The 19,748-nt window shown below is 36.1% G+C and overlaps 1 protein-coding gene and 1 pseudogene across 2 annotated transcripts; one reads left to right on the forward strand and one right to left on the reverse strand.

Annotated features, from left to right (window-relative positions):
• Positions 1-4,185: 4,185 nt before the first annotated feature.
• Positions 4,186-7,805, forward strand: LOC147543694 (uncharacterized; annotated as a pseudogene). Its single transcript, XR_015239673.1, has 7 exons — positions 4,186-4,349; positions 5,268-5,386; positions 5,492-5,574; positions 5,761-5,878; positions 6,240-6,404; positions 6,632-6,725; positions 7,404-7,805. The product of XR_015239673.1 is annotated as an uncharacterized LOC147543694 (transcript).
• Positions 7,806-9,547: 1,742 nt separating this feature from the next.
• Positions 9,548-14,585, reverse strand: LOC147543695 (CRS1 / YhbY (CRM) domain-containing protein). Its single transcript, XM_086673030.1, has 9 exons — positions 12,797-14,585; positions 12,101-12,578; positions 11,850-11,980; positions 11,393-11,743; positions 11,111-11,267; positions 10,738-11,030; positions 10,566-10,625; positions 10,398-10,484; positions 9,548-10,153 (listed from the first exon to the last, which is right to left on the reverse strand). The coding sequence occupies exons 1-9, from the start codon at positions 13,883-13,885 to the stop codon at positions 10,076-10,078; spliced, it is 2,724 nt and encodes a 907-aa protein (XP_086529156.1). The 5' UTR covers positions 13,886-14,585; the 3' UTR covers positions 9,548-10,075.
• Between the last annotated feature and the right edge of the window lie 5,163 nt (positions 14,586-19,748).

Here is a 19,748-nt window from a genome sequence, read left to right on the forward strand (position 1 = left end):
GCACCCTTACCTTAGGCACACCTACATTTGTCTCTTTCACACCCTCGCGGGTCCGGAACCCGGACTCGGACTCGGTCTTGGTCTACCAGAGAAATGCCTTAATTTTTTTCTCTGACCTTTTCCTCCCACTACTGGTTAGTGGAAAGAGTCCAGTGCCTTATTTTTCTCTGACTTCTTCTTCCACTACTGGCTAGTGGAACCAGTCCAAGTACGTGTGTACTGGCTACTTATTCTCCTCCGTTGGATCAAATCTGGTTTCTTCTCTGACTTCTTCTTCCACTACTGGCTAGTGGAATCAGTCCAAGTACGTGTGTACTGGCTACTTATTCTCCTTCGTTGGATCAAAACAACCTAAGGTCTTCTGATCTGGTTTCGTACTCTCCCAGATTGATATTGAATAGAACGAGCTATTTTTTTTTCCACTGAAATTTTGAAAATAAACGTTTAAATGCCCCTCAAAAGTAAGTAAATACATCCGAAACATATAAAATGCAGTTAATCCTGCTGTGAAACAAGCTATTATCGCGAAAATAGGTGAATATAACCAGCTATCTTTAAGAATCTCGTCTTTTGACCAAAAGCAAGCAAGAGGTGGAATACCACAAAGAGAAAGTGTACCTAACAAAAAAGTCGTTTTTGTAATTGGCACATATTTTGTTAAACCACCCATAAGAGCCATATTCTGACTTTGATTTGGAGAATATCCAACAACCTTTAAGTTCTGTCAAGATCAGGAGATGAGAATTGAATTTTGCTTCTTCAATTTCTGATAAGGAATAGTTGAATCCTAGGGGACTACGTTCAAATACTGCAAAAGCAATACAAAATTCTACGGTAGCAGGGGCGTTTAAAGTCTTCAGGAAAGCGAGTTAAACTTGTGCCTATGTTCCACCATTACTATACTACAGTCTTTTTGCAGGTTCATTCTCTCTAGTTGGTTTGATTACTACTTGATTAAGCTCTGCAAAAAGATAAGTGATTTTACTTAAACTTACTGTTTATTGCTCATTTAAATTCTGCTTTTACTATTTGGTTTTTTAATACTATTTTGCATAACAATTTCTTCATATAATGGATCCTCAAGGTGTGCAACAAATGTATGACAAAAGGTTTATGAAATTTATGTCTCCTATTTCTCGTCTCTTGAATTAGGGAATAATGATACCGAGGAAATATCACCACATATTCCCTCAACATATGATACTGTTTATGACTCGACTATAACAAAAAAAACTCAACGGATGCCGTATGCACAAGAAGAAGATATTTTACTTGTTCATTGTTATTTGAAACTCACATATGATGCGGTGACCAGAAGATATAAAAAATTTTAAGTTTCTTGGAAAAAAAAATATTCGATGAATAAAATGCAAAGGTGGTCCTAGAACGTACGTTAAGGAGTTGTAAATCTCGTTTTAGCGAGATAAACTCTGAATGTTAAAGCTTTATTTCGATTTTGAAGCTAGTAAATAAAGTACAGAAAAGTGAAGAAAACGATTACGATCAGGTAATTATTCAAACTGTTAATCCCTTTATTTCTATTTTTTTTAGTTCATAATATAAACTTGTTAAATTTTGTTTCTTTCCGTTCGAAAGAACATTTGAGACTTTTAAAAAATACAAAATACCACACACGTGTTTGGCACATCGACAATTTTTAGGCCTATGCCCTTTTAAAGTTGAAGTTGATTTTTGAGATAAGGTCCACTGATTTAATTATATTAAAGAAAAAGTGGTTTTTGTGCCTAAGCCCCTTCACGATTGGAGTTGCTCTAATAACATCAAAGTGAACCTTTGATATCATTTGCTTTAAAGACTAATTTGAGAAAATCCAATTCACATTATCAAAAACCTTTGACATTTCCATTTTGTGTGGAATATAAGGGTTAATCCTGTTATGATCTCCAATTTGTGACCAATGAGCTGATTGGTTCGATAAGTCTGCGGGAGTTTGATTTGGCCTCAAACTGTGTCTGATAATTCGACTTGGCATCTAACTTTTCTCAAAATATCTGATTATATTTTTATGGTATTTTTATAATTATAATTTTATTTATCTGACTTATGATTGAGTGAACATTTACCTTTTTTTCTTTATCCAACTGCCAATTCCCTACGATTTTTTATCTTCTTTGCCATAATTACTAAAATTGATGGGATATTGGTACTAGTTTAGTTATTCATGAGCATCATTCAAATTTCATTACAGCCAAAATTTCAACGTTTATAGCCAGAATAAGTGAAAAGGCCAAAACAATTCTAATGGGAAGTTGGGCAGCAACAAATATTGACAACCAAAATCTCATTCCACACAAGAAGCAAAATCACCCTATGACAATCCATCATATATATCAAACAGATATGAAGGTTAATCCCATCTTTCAGTAGCATCAAATTTACTTATACAAATAGATCATGCAATATTCCAGTTGATACTCTACCAAAATGGTACAAGAACCATCATGAGGATAAGATTTGGAATGATGTGATGTACCACCCCACATCTTTATTGTAATCGTACACTTCGTTAATTAGTCGACACCAAAAAAATAATCAAGTGCAATTGTTTTGCTTGTAAAAAGAAAAATCTGAATGTTAAATTCATGATTACATTACAATCGGAGATAGATAAACATAAATAAAGAACATCATATTTAACGAGGTTCAGTCGGATATTCACGACCTACATACTTGGATAAAGCCACAACAATTACATACTTTACCACTCACAATGGTGGTGATTCGTTACAATAATAGGATGTCGAATAATATCATGTTTGTTAAGAAATAAAAAAAAAAATGGGTTGAAGGTCACCAGTCCGAGATTTACGGTCGACGACCTTTTACCGGAGAAAGAAGAAGATGGACGCTGTCCTCAAAACCACATTACCTCCAATCAATAGTGGGATTGCCTTTAGCGAGATTAGCTTTAACAATTTTAGGTATTGCCAATGAAATCTCCATAAGAAAAATTGTGCTTATTACTTAATAACTTAAGATCCTTTGAACAGTGTAAGTAGGAAATTCAAGTCGAATTCGTTTTCGTTCCAGTCTTCTAGATGTACTTTAAATTTGCAACATAAAAAGATGTTACCAAAAGAAAGTATTCCCCTTCAAATTAATCTCTTTCTTCACAGGGAGAACGATTTTCCTGAACAAACGAACAAATGCCATAATGGGCAAAAAAATATCGGCTGTGAGGCATTGACACCGGGGGATAAAAGGCTCATCCGATCCACTGGTAATATTTTTTTTAAGAATTATAATCTCTACTAGGTAGTCTACAGTATTTACGGCCTCACCTGAGCCTAGGGGTGGGAATGTTGCCCGTGAGTCCGAAACTGCTCATGAGTACCCGAGCCCATGACTGACCACTGGCACCCGCTACCTGTTACGGGTAGATCCCGCCCTACCCAATGAAATTTGGTGGGCGGGCGCGGTTAAAACCCTTGCCCGACTTCCCGTCCATACCCGAGTCCGATAGGGTAAGTTCGATGGGTATATATTCGTCCGTTTGTGGTCCATTAAAAAGCTTAAAAGAAGACGTCCACTTCAAATCTTCAATAAGGCGGAGAGAATGTATGCTGTTAGACGAGGGATCTCTAAGATCTATTACTAAGATCAAATACTTATACTTATATATATATATATATATATATATATATATATATAAGTATTTGATCAATATAAAATAACAATCTACTAAAATATGAAAGAATAAATGAATTGATTCCCTAAACAAACAAATAAAAAAATGATTCAGACTTGGATGCAGAACTATGCCCAATACTCGAGCCGCCCGTTGCCCGATAACCCGACTCTTTTAGCGGGTGTGGCGGGTTTTTGGCAGAGGAAAATTAAAAATTACCCGTCCGATCTACCCGACCCGTTCAAGTCCGAAGTGTTTATACCCGTGGACGCCCATACCTGCCCGATTCCCACCCCAACCTGAGCCCTGATTTACCCTTTATCCAACTGGCCAAGCATATGTTGGGGTTGGGCTGGTAGTGTTCAGAAATGTATGATTAGCCCCATCCCATCCGACAGGCCTAACGCGGCCCGATGAGAAAATGATCCTTTGGTACCGACCGACAAGAAAATGGTCCGTTGGTACGGGCCGAACCCAATGTCACTTGACTTTCATTGGTCAATATTATTGGACTAAATTGGTCCTTAAAAAAAGAAGTTGGGCAAGGAAGGGGCTTCCTTATCAAAATGGGAGAGAAAAATATTCAGTTCACTGCCAGTGAAGTGAGTTTCCAACTTTAAGGTCGTCCTTGCCAATTTGCAATCATTCTCTATCTTGACAAGCATGACATCTCAATCGTCACATATGGATCCAAACCCAGGTAAGAACAAAAGCAAAAGAAAAGAATTTGTTAATCAAATTACTCCTTAAATTTCTGTCTTTAATGGGTATATTTGAGTTTGATCAGAATCCCCTATTTCTTTTAAATTCCACATTAAGATTCTTCAAATTTTTTGTCTTCTATGATTTAGTTGGGATCTTCATTTTATGGGAAACAGATGTTTTCCCAAAACTGGTTAATGTAAGACAATAGTGGATCATTCCTTGAACTTATCATCACTGAGTTGAGATGGGTTATTGGTATTTCAATAGAACATGAATGATCTGTTTTTTATGATGACTTACTTTAAATTGTTTTCACATTTAAAGATATGGGTGTGGAAATAACAAAGAATTCATGGAAGTTTATGAGAGTGGTACAAGTATAATGGAAATATTATGGGAATTTTTGTATATTTGATTTTGTGAGTATCTTTAAGAACAATCTTAATTCACCTTGAAATCTTATGCAATGTTTTAAAAACCATTTTCGGCCTCAAGGCGGTCGGCTCCTAAGATGTGAACTGGTGCCTTGAGGCCTACCCTCGATGTGTAAAAGTCGTAAATGAATTTTCGGAAGACATGTGCTCAAGAAAAATGAGAAAATTGAGTTTTTGGAAGAATCGTCTAAACCAGGAACGAGCAGAGAAATCTTATAAAAAGAAACAAGAAAAACGAGAAAATTGAGTTTTTGGAAGACCTGTGCTCAAGGTGAAAATTGAACGTGTGCGCCTTGTTAATGAAAAAATGCTTATGCCTCAAGGCAAGAGCGACCAAATTGACTCGAGGCTCACGCCTTGACCGATTTCTAAAACACTGCTCCGACGCTTCTATATTGGATTTGGCATTTGAGAAATGGGTCTCTTTCAGTTTTCTGTATTAAATTTGTTGTAGTCTTGTAATATTCGTTTGTTTCCAGTGATTGAACAACAAAGAATTGCTATAGAGAACAACTATGGTGAAAAGCTTGTCGGTTTGTTACATGAAACTGGTTCATCAGAGATCGTAATTTTGTGCCATGGATTTCAATCCTCAAAGGTTGGGCATTGTAGTTTTAAAAAATCTGAAGTACCTTCGCTAATAAAAACTACTTCATTCATCGACGAGGGCAGTAGTGAAATGATGTAATTTTTTTTTGTCTAGGAAACCAGTGTCATTGTGAACCTTGCTGATGCTTTAACAAAACAAGGAATCAGTGTGTTCCGTTTCGATTTTTCTGGAAACGGGTACGCTTTTCTTCAATTATCTTTCATTTCTTTGTTTTCTTTTGTAGAATATTTTCCATTTCTTCGATATTATTATCTGTTCCTCTATGTGTACACATTCCCTTGCTCTAGATTCTGTCACGGACATATCGTACTAATATTTTTTTCTTTGACATTGAGTTCGGCTAAGAAAATGTTGTTTTCTAGGGAGAGTGAAGGTTCATTTCGGTATGGCTACTACCGTAGAGAGGCAGAAGACTTACGTGCTGTGGTTTTATATTTTTCTGAAGCGAAACGGGTTATAGAATTCTTGGACATAGTAAAGGTAAATTAGCATATTCTATGGATACTGAATTTAGTTTTTCTTACTGACCAATAGATCTACATATATATTGATGTAACTGTTGAGATGTTGAATTTAAACCAAAATTTTGTTTTAAACCTCTAAAACTTTTATAAGAATTTAAAATTTTGTAACGAATAATTGTGGTCCGTCCTTAGAGGAGCGCTTTAAGGGTTCGATTCACATCACACAGACACGCAGACACACATCACACAATAACCTTTGAAGAATGGTGAAAGTTCAATTTTGCAACTACAATTGCAGATCAGGCTATCAGCTAGATGCTTCAGTACTTATTCTGCTTTCCTTTGAAGTGTTATATTACTGAAATGGTTTCTTGCAGGAGGGAATGTGGTACTCCTGTATGCTTCTAAGTACCACGACATACCTAGAATTGTTAATCTTTCGGGGCGCTTCGATCTAGAGAGGGGAACTGAAGAACGATTGGGTAAAGATTTTATGAAAAGAATTAAGGAAAGTGGGTTTATCGACGTAAAGGATAAAAAAGGTAATTTTCATTACTATCTGACTGACCATGTTTTATATCGCCTCCTAAATTGTTACAACATCATCTCGAATACCGGTTACTAGATATATCTCATTTTACTAGCATGGGTAGTCGCGACTTCTGATTACTACTGTACCGTAAAAGCGTGATTCTTATGTGGAGAATTTCACTTTGGTATATCATTTAATGGTAAATTATGTACTTGATTAACATTTGTTTGATTGTAGGTAATGTCCTGTACCGTGTGACAGAAGACAGTTTAATGGATCGTCTTGGAACTGATATGCGTGCTGCATGCCTTTCTATTGGAAAAAACTGCAGGTCGGTATATATATCCTGTATCCATCTGATTCTTTGCACCTTTATATTATTTGTCATGTCTGGTTAAGAATTATATGTTCCTGTTCACATTCATATTCGTGATTAACAAGACATAGTACATGTTCACCTCTATATTCATAATTGTCAAGATAGTACATTTTGGTATTTGTATATAGCACGATATAGTACACACATGTTCAAGTCCATTTTCAAAGTCGAAAGTGACGAGCTATATATAGTACATGTTCATATTCGTAGTCCTTATTGTAAAAGCCTAAGCTTTGTCAGTTCATTGAGACGTTTGCATAATTCTGAAATTTGGTAGTTGGTACTCAGATCAATCTTATTTGATGAATACAAATTCAGCCTTGACCCATAAATAGGCATGCTTGCTCTATCTTTCTTACTACGCTTGTATGTGTCTGGGATGTTTTAGTCTCTTGCATATATATCTATATATAACCGCCTGAATGACTCATCGACTTTGGATAGGTTGACAACTATACAGATGCGTCATCGTCTTTTCTGTCGCTAACCTTTTGTTGGCTGATTTTTTTTTAGTACCTAGCTCTAATGATTAAGAAAATCACGTCTGACTCCCTACTGTCCAATATAACTATTAGCCGCCATAGACTGTTTTGCTGTAGTGTTACCGCCTTTTATGATTCCTGTGAACAGGGTGATTACAGTTCATGGATCAAAGGATGAAATAACATCAGTTGAAGATGGAGTTGAGTTTGACAAGATCATACCTAATCACAAATTGCACATAATAGAAGGTGCTGATCATTGTTACACTAAACATCAACCTGAGTTAGCTGAAGCTGTTTTGGACTTCATAAAAGAACCAATCCAGCAGGACTAAAATACTTTCCGGTAGGGCAACACTGATGAGTTTGAAATTTCGGACTTGTTTTAGATTTTATACTTCTGAGTGTATTGTTTTTCTTTTTTTATTGGCAATCCTGCAACTTCCGGACCAGAGTTTGTAGCTGTATACTCCATATTATACATTCCCCTTGGGTAATACTGTTCATGTAAGTAATAGAAATACAATATATCCCCCTTGGGTTATACTTATGCGGACCTTCCTACTCTCTTTCAAGGCTCAAGCACGGCTCAGGTGCAAAGCTGATTCAGATCCACCCTTCAGCTTACCTTTGAGCCAACACAGGGTTCAAGACGAGGAGACTTATGCCGACAACAGTTGAGCAGAGTTGAGCTCAGGCGGCAAACTCCCACCCCACTGATGAGCTCTATCGAGCGTTTATTTGATGGACGCGTGGGCTCTAGAATGTGTGACTGTGGTTTATCTGTTAACTTCTTGACTGGCCAAAGCTGACCAATAATTGACTCAACAACGATTATCACAGAGGTCATCTTGTTAGAAGAAGAAAGTTGCAGAGCCTTTTCACCTGAGACTGCTTTTCGCTCGATAAACCGACTTCACTCTAGCCGTACTGCACTGGAAACAAGTACGCCAGTGTAGACATGATCTCTCCTCTCACCGTGCAATTTCACAGTTTAGTTTCACTAGTATTAACCTCTCATTTCCCAATGAAATCTATTATATAAAAACAGCTCAGTCGGTTATCCAGGGGATAAGTCTGACCGTCTATTTTTATTTTAGAGATTTGGTTGGGAACACATCCGACGGATGATATAAAATCTTTTTATGTAAATAGATTAAAAAAGAAGGGTATCTATGTAAATCAATCAAAATTGGTTAGAATAACCACTCCCTACATATTTTTCTCCCTATTTTTTTCTCCCACGGATTACATCTTAGAAACTACCAATATTCTCCACTTTACATTTGAAAATCGTGGCAGAAAATAACTAACCCGCTCTCTCATATCTTCCTAATTTCTCTCTCCACCCCCAAACTATTTGGCTTAAAAATGAAATTCTGTCATTTTTCTCTCCAAATTCTTTCTTTACACCATGCTCTCTCTAAACAACAGAAAATTTATTTAAAAAGAAACAAGAAAAGACATCCCCTAAACAAATCGATCTCCCACTTCTTTTTATGGGATTTACCGACGAAGCCAAGAGGGATCTATCGCGTCCGTAGGACGCGGCAGAAACCTAATACATATAAATATACAATTTTCCTAGGGTTTGTTGTTTTGCATCTATATATCTTACCCTACGATGAGTTGAGGAGCTGCGTGTGCATTTTGAGACAAACAAATTTCCCCCAAATTGTCGTGGATGGTGTAAGCAATGAGTTACTCAGAGGGATAGTCAATGGGGATTTTGATTGACTTTCAGAAGTCTACCAATGTCTGATGCATTCAATTGCAGATATTTCAAAGTCTGTGAATGTCTGAAATATTCAGTGACATACATTTTAAAATCTGCAGATGTCTGAGATTCAATCACATGCATTTAAAAATCCGCGAAGTCAGGGGCATTCGCAAATCCATAGACTGAGTCAGCTAGATTACATATGAAGAGTAAGGTCGAAATTTTTCTGAACCGATATAATAATGGATTTTAATAGTCAAATAACCAATATGTGCTTTCATAATGTAACAGTTACAACATCAATTATTTTCTATTTTTACGGGGTACAACCATTCTGTTTCTTTTCTGTTTTACACCTGCACTCATTTTACCGATAAAAAATATTTTACTACTTCAGAGATTTCTCGACAGCAATATAATAGTGGGCAGAAGTTTTATGAGCACCAGCATGTACATGTTTCATGACCTCAGCTCTCAGGTTTGAAAGGCAAACTGTCAGCTCTATGAATCCGACATTAGAAATCTAATGCCCGTTCAAATATCATTACAAGGATGCAAAAAAATAAAAAAAATCCGATGAATCTATACCATTTTAGATTGAAATAAGATAATACAAAATTATAGCATTTGGTTAATTAATGTTGGAGCACAAATATTCGTTGGAGCAAATCCAAGATGATAACAACTTCCTAATTACAGGGTTTCTACTCTTTGTTCTCCCTTTTAAAGGGGAAAATCACATCTTTTTTCCTATTTAAGTATTTGATATCCCCTATAAGCCGATAACAGAAATGGCACGTGATCTCAGTAGTATGGATTCTTATACGGTTGTGACATAAGGGTTTTTTTTTTGAAACTATTGTGACATAAGGGTAAGAGAGTGAAGATCGGATTGACCAAGGAATCAACGGATTAACCTACCATGACAAGTTGCAACCGAATCTAAGCCTTCTATCTACAGAAATTTAATACAAGTTCCGGTTCCTATACTACTCTTACCTCTCAATGTGATGGTTAATAGGAGTTGAAGATGATGCTGCCATTAGCTCCCATTTGAGAGATATCTCATGGGTGATTCAGAAAGATTGTTTCTTTATAATTCAATTAGTTTCTTCTTTCGGATCTAGTTCGTCATCTTCACAGACATACGTTTCGAGATAAGCTTCTTCGCCTTCATCCTGATACACACAAAATAGAAAGTCAAGTACGAAAGCAAAATCGATACTACTCATAGTCTAACTCAAACTTCGACGGCACAACCCATTTTGTTGATTTTGAATCATTGAAATTTTCAGAAAGAAAAGAAATAGTTGATGAAAATATGTCTCATGTCCGTCAAGGTGAAACCTACATCAACCTCCGAGTAAATCTCTAGGCGAAAGAAGCATTTCCTTTAAACGGGAGGGAAAAAAAACATTGTACCTGAATGTCATTATCAGAAGAATAAGCATCCTTCAACTTTGTGTATAATTCATCATCTTCGGTCTCCTTAATATCATCCATTTGGTACTGTACGATTCACAAGGTGGTCATTGGACAATGGCATGGCATTTCAATCGAAATACTAAAATTAGAGAACAGAAAATATACCAGTTGAGATTTTAGCATTTCAATCCTCTCTCGGAGACTCAAAATATGATGATTTAATGCCTGCCAATAAATTGTATGGGGCAATTATGAACAAATAAATTCTTAGAAGGTCAGGAAAAAACGGTATCAACATCACAAGAAATGTGAGAAAAAATGACATTTATAATTATACCTCACGTCTTTGAAGTTCGATTGAACGTGCTAATGCTTGTCTCCTTGTCAATAGATTCTTTGGCCTTATTGCACTAGGTCGTTGATAATTCTTCCCACGGTAGACGATTATCACGTAACCTTTGGTAGTTTTGTCCAAAGATATTAATAAGCCACCACTTTCAGCCTCTAGAGAGATTGCTATATGCTTCACTTGTGGGAAACTCTTCCCCTTTACAATTAGCTTCACAAGTTCTCTATACTTCCAGTGTAAATGCATATTCTCCACGGTCCCATCGAAAACTCCACGCTTCCCTAAACAATGGAGAAAAAGGTAAATACTTTTATTCGTCTGCGGCCAAGTGAGAAAGAAAGTATAAGAGAAGGAGCTTTACCTAGGAGCAAGAACGGTGTCATACTTAAACCAATTTTACGAAACAAAAACCTTTCCTCGTCAGTAATGGTTTCTAAATCAGTAGGGAGATCTGTTGGCTGCAGGAACTCCTGAACTTTACCCAAAGCCCTCTCTGCCTTTTTGACCTTTTCTTGTGCCTGAAGTTATTCGAATTAAAAATGAGGAAAACGAGTTACCTATATATGACCGCAGATGAACTTTTATTGCTGCTTTTTTTTTACGTCAAAAATGATGGAAGACCCAAAAGCGTGGTTGAACTTACTTGAGCTAGCTTCTTCTCAAGGTATCTAACTAGTGATGCACGTTTAGCCAATGCCAAGTCCTTTTTCATTTTTTCCATATCTTCACTGCTTGGCTGATTAGCCCAGCGAGCTTTTGCTGCCAGAGTTTCAGCCAGGGTACCAGCAACTAATGGACCTCTCGAAGATTTAGAACTTGAAGCCATTAACGCTGACGCCCTCTGCCGTGCTTCTTCTTCCTGATCTTGGCGCAGTACAGATAACTTCTCTCTCTCCACTAATGCGTCCGTAACAGCAGGTGTTAGGAAGTCATTACCTCTATAGAAGACTATAAAATCTTTGTTTCTAGAAAGAAGGGTTCCGCCTGTTAATTTCTGCAGAAATGTAAATCACGTCAATTAAGATGCTATATTTCATATTACAGCAGGTTCAAGAAGGCATACAACACGTGAGTAGCCTCCAAATGTTTAATATCCAAACCTTGATTTCTTCCGCCATTCTCTCATTACAGGTATTTTGTACACCACGTTTGATGGCAATCTTTGCAATAGCACTTCTTTTCCAAAGCTTCACCATAGAATCAGCTAAGCCTTGTAGTTCTCTGTTTCGTCCTACAGTAGTTAAGTACTAAAAGACTAAGGACAATGTTAAGAATACATATATATATATATATATATATATATATATATATATATATACATACATATATATTTATATCATAAACCACATACCCAGGGCAAAATGAGGAGGAACTGTTCTCGCAAGCCTACGAATAGACGTCATTTCCTTGTTTCCAAGACAATGTCGTATACCGTGGGGAAGGAGTCTGAAAGGAGGCTTATATCCAGGAACCAAACCAGGAAGCAAGTCCGCATCAACAGGCAGCGGATCACGACCAGACCAATCTCTGAAGCGTGGACCCAATTCATCCAACAAATCATTTAGCTCAGCGAGATTTATGAGTTCTTCTTCAGATGGATCTCTTCGCGATTTTGCTGAACCAGTACCTGATGCGTCTGATGTTCTAACAGAGTCACTAACTCCTACACTACGGATGCCATCAATAGATGAACCTCTTAAGGGAGTATTAATCAAAATCGCTTGACTTTGTTTAGTATATGATTGTACACAAGATAGTTTGTAAGACATTCCCCTGAACAACACAATTGAACTACCAGATCTCCAGATCACCAGTCCTCCTGTTCTACTCTGACAAAACATAGTGGCCATAGCATGTCAAAATACTACTTGAATCGAGTGAAATCTTTGTATAGGAGACTTCGTCATACCCTTTTAACAGAGAAAAAATAGACTACTCCAGACAACAAACCAAACGAAAAAGGAGACCATTTCGCAGTATAAAATACGAACATTTTATAATCCAATTTGTGGGTAGACGTAATTTATAATAAGTTATAAATACTAACCTCTAACGTATCATGGGTCCTTTGCATGTTAAGGGCGGGTGGCCCTTCGAATTTCAACTTGACTACTTCATCAACTTTCCATTTCTCATGAATGCAATCAACCAATGCTTGTGTTATACCTGCAGCTCCAACTTTTATCCTCTCTTTCATTCTTAAAGCAACATTTCTAAGCCTCCTCAATTCAATTTCTGGAACTAATTTTTCAGCCAACTCAGTCTTGTTCCTCCTCCATGTTTGCCCAACCACAGAATCCACTCTTCTCTTCTCCCAGGGTAACTCAACGGAATTACCAAAACTACTTGATCCCACAGAAGTACTAACATTGTTAGACCTAGATTTGTATTCATTTACAGAATTAACACTAATTTTATCACTAAAATCCATTAAACCCTCTTCTACTAGCCCAATTTTAGATGCATCAATGTTACTAATAGAGTTAAAAGATTCACTAACTTTATGTTCTTCCTTAAAACTCGAGTTAGAATTAGCAACCCTTTTTGAATCCTTCAATTTTACACCAAAATTATTATCTTCTTCATCACTAAAAGAACTGGTTTTGGCAATTTTAATTTCAGAATTGAACTTTATTTCACTGGGTTTTTCAGAATTCAAATGTAGTTCAGTGGGTTTGCGTTTATAAACCCAAGGAGGTGAAATAACTCTATTACCTTCATCAAAATTTACCTCTTTTTTTAGTGATGAATTCTGGGTATTAGAAAGTTGTTGTTTTTCCTCTTTTTCTTCCTCCACCTCATCATCATCATCTTCTTCTTCTTCTTCTTCATCTTGTTCATCTTGGTCTTGCCATGGAAATTTCTGCCTGAGTGACTGATGTTTTAGAGACCATCTATTTCGAATTTGTTCATAAAAACTGGGTCGGAGTTTTCTCTTCTTCTTAAGGGTTTTAGTTTTCTGGGGTACATCATTGTCAAGTTCGATTGTTTGGTATGAACAAGAGGTTCTGAGTTTGAGATTTCTGCAAGCATTTGAAGATTGGGTTCTGGTTTGTAGAATCAGAAATGAAAGAGAAGGAGAAGAAGAGGAGAGAGAAAGAGAAGAGGTGAAGAGATTTGGTGCAAAAAGCGCCATAATCGGATACGGATACTTTTGTGGGTATTTGGGGATTATGAAGTTGAGAGACCTTACAAATGATCTACAAAATGGAGGTTCCCTTACAAATGATACATCAATGCCATGTTAATAGTGACCTATAACCCGTCTGACTACTCTGTTTAGGTGTCTGATTTGAAGAAATAAGAAAAGTATCCGAGGTGCAAAATTTTAAAAGGTGAAAAAAAAATAGTCAAACACGTCCTCCCTTGTTGACAGAGAGTCGCCAGCGAGACGACAACAACTCTTTCTGCTTTCTACCTCTCTACCCTTTTTCCCTCTTCTTTTTCTCTTTCTCCATCCCTCTCTGCTTCTCTCTCAAGTTCTGGTGAAGGGGAGAGCGCCTTCGTTGGATCCCTTCTTCTGGATCTGGTTCTTCCATATCTAGACAGAGGTTGCTTTGTCTGGGTCTGGAAGAACTAGATCCAGACGAGTTTTCAGCGAAGAGGATTAAAAAGAAAGAGAAAAAGATGAGAAAAGGAACAGGGAAGAAGAGAGAGGAAAAAGAGACAAACTTGGTGATGGAAATCGCCGACGTTAATGGTGGTTGTCGCCGGAGTATGGTGGGGGTCGCCAGAATTTTTGGTTGAGGAAGAAAAAGCTGAAAGGTTGAAGTGTTTGGAGGAAACAAAATGTTCCAAAAAAAATTTGGTTCCATCCACAATTTTGCACCTCGGATAATTTTCTTATTCCCCCAAATTACCCACCTTTATTTATACCAAATTTAAGGAGTAATTCTGGATTGGGACTTTTATAGGATCGAACTTCAGACCTCTTTATTACGAAGTAGATGCAATATCAAATAGGCTGCCAGTTGTTGGGCAAAAAAACTTTTATCATTCTATCAAATGAGATTATCTTTTCTATATGACATTATTGAGATCCTCAAGAGAAATCTCAAATATTAATACATCTTAGATCCTAAGTGGCGCTTAGAGTTTTTCAGATTGAGTGTTGCATGGAAGATGTTTAAACTTCCATCCAGAGCTTAATTTACTTTGACTTTGGGTTGCGTACTTAATACACAATTTGTTTCTTCAGCATGAAAATCAAGAGGAAATATCGATTTTCTCAAAAGAAACCAACTTTCGATTCAACCAAAGATGACATATTTTTTGGTAAATCTTGACAATTTTCTATTTCCTATGATTTTGGAGAGAAATGGTCATTGGATAACAAAGAGCAAACAGACATAACATGGCAGACCGAAAAGCTAATAGATAAAGTGCACCAGCTGGAAAGCAATTTTACTCAGGTGATCTGTACTCATATTCCCACAGAGGGCAACTACAAAGCGGACCAGTTGGCAAAATGGAGTCGAATGAATAGGGGAACATGGTTGTGGCTTTCTTTATTAGATCTCCCAGAGGAGTTGTATATTTGGTTTAGATAGTTCCGTTGTATCTCAACAAAAAAAAAAAACTTATCTTCTTGGCTAACTACTCCATCGATAACTCGATGAATTCTCACTAGATATGAAATTATCGTCCAACTGCAATGGGTATATTATTCTTTTGATTAATCACTCTATATTATTATCGTTCGCAGGACGCGAAGATAACCTAGTGTGTGTGTGTGTGTATATATATATATATATCCTATTAATAAGGAGGAGAATGTCTTTTTTAGGATATACCATCCTCTTCAATGGATAAGATTACACCTCCCAAATTTATCTCCAAGGACTGAAATTCCATCTCCCATACTTTTCTTAAATGGTTGAGATTATACCTCTCAAACTTATCTCAAAGGGTTGAGATTATAGAATTGTTTGTGCCTTGGGCACAGGCTATACCTCGTAATCTATATACCACCGTCTTCTAGTGTCTTTAAGCATATATGCAATTTTATAAGATTTTATTAAAACGTAAAAAAATTGGTCGCGGCTCTATGTTTCATTGTCTTTGTGTTTCATGGCGACACTAACTTTCTTTTGGACAAGATAACCAAAGTAAAATCCAACACCAAATTTACTTATCATACTAACATGTTTTTCTCATGAGATTTAAGGTATTTTCGTAATAATAATTATTTTAGAGATAAATTACCAAAATTGATGAGTATACAAGATTGATGGATTTTTTTTCCCTAAGAATACCCTAACGCAAGACTCAAGCTTAAAAACTCTAAGGCTGTGTTTGGTGCGCGAGTATCACATGAGAATAGAATGTGGTTCTTGGGAATCCTAATCATGACAGTGGTTTGGGTCGCGGGAATACATGGAGAATCTTATTGCTATAGGAACGGGATTCCTCTAAGAGCATCTCCAATGCAAAACTCAAAAAAATCTCTATTCGTCCTATTTGTCAAGTTTCAATTGAGATTCTCACTCCTAGGTGTCGAAAATAGAGATCCTCAATTCTTCTATGTCTCCAATGCAACACTCTAAACTCTTTTATTTTACTTACGTGTCATGGTTATTTTTGTAAAAAATAATTAGTTATTTTGGAAATATACGAAGACTTGATTTCTATTGGTTGAAATTTAAATATTGATGAGTTGGACAATTAGAGATATCTCAAGAGGACACTCTGAAAATAAAGTGTCCTCTTGAGATCTCTATTCAACTCTCGACACATCATCTTTGAGATCTTAGTTGAGTTTTGCATTGGAGATGATTTTTTAAGAACAACTCAGAAAATCTTATGTGGCACTCCGAGTTTTTAAGATTGAGTTTTGCATTGGAGATGCTCTAAATAGGGTACTGGCGAACGCGATGGGGGTGAGCTTGTGATTTCCATTCCCAGAATGATTTGATTTGATATTGATGGACAAAATTATCGTTAATAAAACATTAGAATGGTTAATATTAAAATCGTCCTTAATTCACATAATATTTTAACTAAACAAATTAAGAATCCACGGTTTCAGCCAACACCATAGCAACTACCTCAACAGTGTATTTTGAAACAGAAAATCTCAATCGCGATTTGACACATAAGCCCAATAATTTTTTTAAAAGTTTTGCACTGGAGAGTATAATGTATAAAGTTAGTTCAAAAAAAAAAAGTATAATGTATAAAGTTTTGACCAAATCTCCCATGGTATACTTATATGGGCACAATTATAATACATTCACCATATCAAATCCATTAATTCAAATTTTAAAATATTAAATTCACCAAAATCTGTTAATTAAAATCTCTTCCAAAATTAAACATTGTATACCTCATATTTTCTCTCTTTAGAATCCTCACCACATAGAAACAAATCATAACATTCTTGTCTTCCTTTTTCTCTCTCCAATCTCCATCCTTATCAAAAGGTAAATAGTAAGAGAGAAAACACGGAAACCCTAAAAAAAAAAAAATTAAAAACACCACCGGAAATGGAGCCGAGAAACCCTAACACAAATACCACCACCACCATAAATCAATCAGAAAATACCCAAAGAAGATCCACTAAAATAGGTGGTGCAACGCCGGTTTCTTCTGCTTGTGCTGCTTGTAAATACCAGAGAAAAAAATGTAGTTCCGATTGTGTTCTTGCTCCTTATTTTCCTTCTCATTTTCAAACTCAATTCCTCAATGTACACAAACTCTTTGGTGTTAGTAATATTTTAAAGACAATTCGTAACCTAAATGATCCATTAGATAAAGAACAAGCGATTCGTTCGATGATATTTCATGCTCAGGTTAGAGCTGATGATCCTGTTGGTGGGTGTTATAAGTTAGTTTGTGATCTTCAAAATAAAATTCAACAATATGAAGATGAACTTAGATTTGTTTTAAATCAACTCTATATATATAGAGCATATTCGTCGTCGTCTTCGTTTTCTTCGGCTTTGAATGTTTATAGTAGTCCCATGAATCATTCAATGATTATGCAACAAATTCATAATAATGATCTAGAACATCAGAATGGTAATGATGATTTGGTTCTTAATCAAATATGGAACATGGAGAGTGTTGGTAATGAGAATCAAGAGGGTGTGGTTAATATGGTGATGAATCCTATACCTTCTTTGATGAATGATAAACAAGAACAAGAAGACAAAGGAGAAGAGCTTGAAGTTGTCGATAGAGATGTTCGATGAAAGGTTTGATTGTTTAATTTTATTTACAATTGTATTATGAGTTTTTTTTTTTGTGTTATTTTGATTGCATTATCCTTCAAGCATTTGATTATAGTAATCAAATTAGATTAGAAAAAAAAATTCACAAAAAAACTTTTTGGTAGAAAATATATTAGGATATCTTTAGTAATGATTTTATGAGAAAATGTTCAATAGCTGAGATATATTTTATCATATGATTTGGAATTTGAATGTGCTTAATTTCTTCTTAGTTCCGATTTAAGTAGATATCGAAAAATGGTGATGAGGGTAGTAATGTGTGGATGATGGTGGTGGTGTGGTGGGAGGGGGAAGAAAGTGGTGGTTGTGGTGGTGGTGACCACTAGATGGTGGAGCTATGGTGGCGCTCTCTAAGACGCCTGACCAATCCGGTGCGACCACATCAACCATCGGCATGTGATCAGTCCACTTTTGAGGCGACCTTTCACCTTTGTTCTTTTATAGAGCTGGGAGAAATGATTCGAAAAACGATATTTTATGACAATGTTATATTTACACATGGATCTTTATCATATTAACATTAAAAATTTACATTATTATGTTCAGGATTTGGAGTTACACACCTTTGAAGAAAGAAAATACGTGATTCGATCGTCTATCAAGGGGAGAAGTTATAGGTATGGTGGAATTAGAACAACATATAAGGAGGTAGATGGAGAAGCTTGCTTTCATTTTTTTCTTCACTAACGATTTGTGAAACGCTTAGCGTTTATGTACATGTTCTCACTGAAAAGATCAAAGTTTGAATCATATATACCTTTTAAAAAAATGCAGCTGCTGTTTCAGAAATCAGGAACCTAACAATCTCTCTCCCTTAGGGTTTGTATTTTTTTTAGTCTTGTTTAATTGTAAATACATTATCTTGAATCTTGTTTTATGAATTTATGTACTTGCTCAAAGGTTCTCAATTATCTTTTTCTTCAGAGTTATAAGATCGTAGTAACTATTTCTCGTCTCATATATCAGCGGATTGAAGAGTCTGACCCTGAAAAATGACACATAGTCGTCAAATTACACGAAAAAAGTAGCGACAATATCATAACTTATTGTATAAGAATTCGCCGGAATAGTATAACTCCTAATCTATCATCCAATAATGTCACATAGTTCACCTGAAATATTTTCTTCATAAAACTTGTGTATTTGTCTTCTATTGGTTTAACCTTTAATAGGAAATCTACAGCTTCATTACTCTCTCGGTAGACGAGCTTGATCCCACAGTCTTCAAACCCATCGCTCGTTATTCTTATAACAGATTCTTAATTTTTGTCATTGGGGCACTTGATTGTCACTCATCAACAAAGCACAGGTAACAGATGAACCGATAACAAGGAGTACCCTTCTCAACTCCATTCAGCTTACCAAAAGTTGCCCTAGACACACCTCTTGCAATTCATATGCGGTCACGGATACTCCATATGCTTACACTGTTGCTGCAATTTCGATCTTTCCCGTATGGTTCCTTAAGATAGCTCAGGATCCTATGAAAGGGCAACATGCGATCAATCTATGTTAATCATAAGATAGTCTAGCAATCCACCTATATGTTATTGTGCTCGGACAAACGATAGTGGTGTATACGTTCCATCTCTAGTCATTCTTAGCTATTTCTGCAGACATTGATAACATGTATTCTAAAAACAATTGATTTTTTTTGCCCTCAACATTATCATCTTGCTTTTTTAGGCCAACTTGTTTTTTAAGTTTTCTCATTTTAGGATTATCTCTAAATTTTACTTACTGATTTTTGTGCTTAACTTCTAGATA

Source organism: Eschscholzia californica, unplaced genomic scaffold (assembly GCF_041429995.1).
Source record: "Eschscholzia californica isolate CP2 unplaced genomic scaffold, dmEscCali1.0.p SCAF_4, whole genome shotgun sequence".
In the NCBI taxonomy this organism is placed as follows: Eukaryota; Viridiplantae; Streptophyta; class Magnoliopsida; order Ranunculales; family Papaveraceae; genus Eschscholzia; species Eschscholzia californica.

Bases quoted from the DNA above. Each gene is read 5' to 3' on its own strand.
- LOC147543695 (XM_086673030.1), bottom strand. From the start codon at position 13,885: ATGGCGCTTTTTGCACCAAATCTCTTCACCTCTTCTCTTTCTCTCTCC. The intron at 11,268-11,392 runs GTAAGTTCAACC...GAATAACTTCAG, and splicing joins TTGAGAAGAAGCTAGCTCAA to GCACAAGAAAAGGTCAAAAA. The intron at 11,031-11,110 runs GTAAAGCTCCTT...TCCATTGTTTAG, and splicing joins GACACCGTTCTTGCTCCTAG to GGAAGCGTGGAGTTTTCGAT.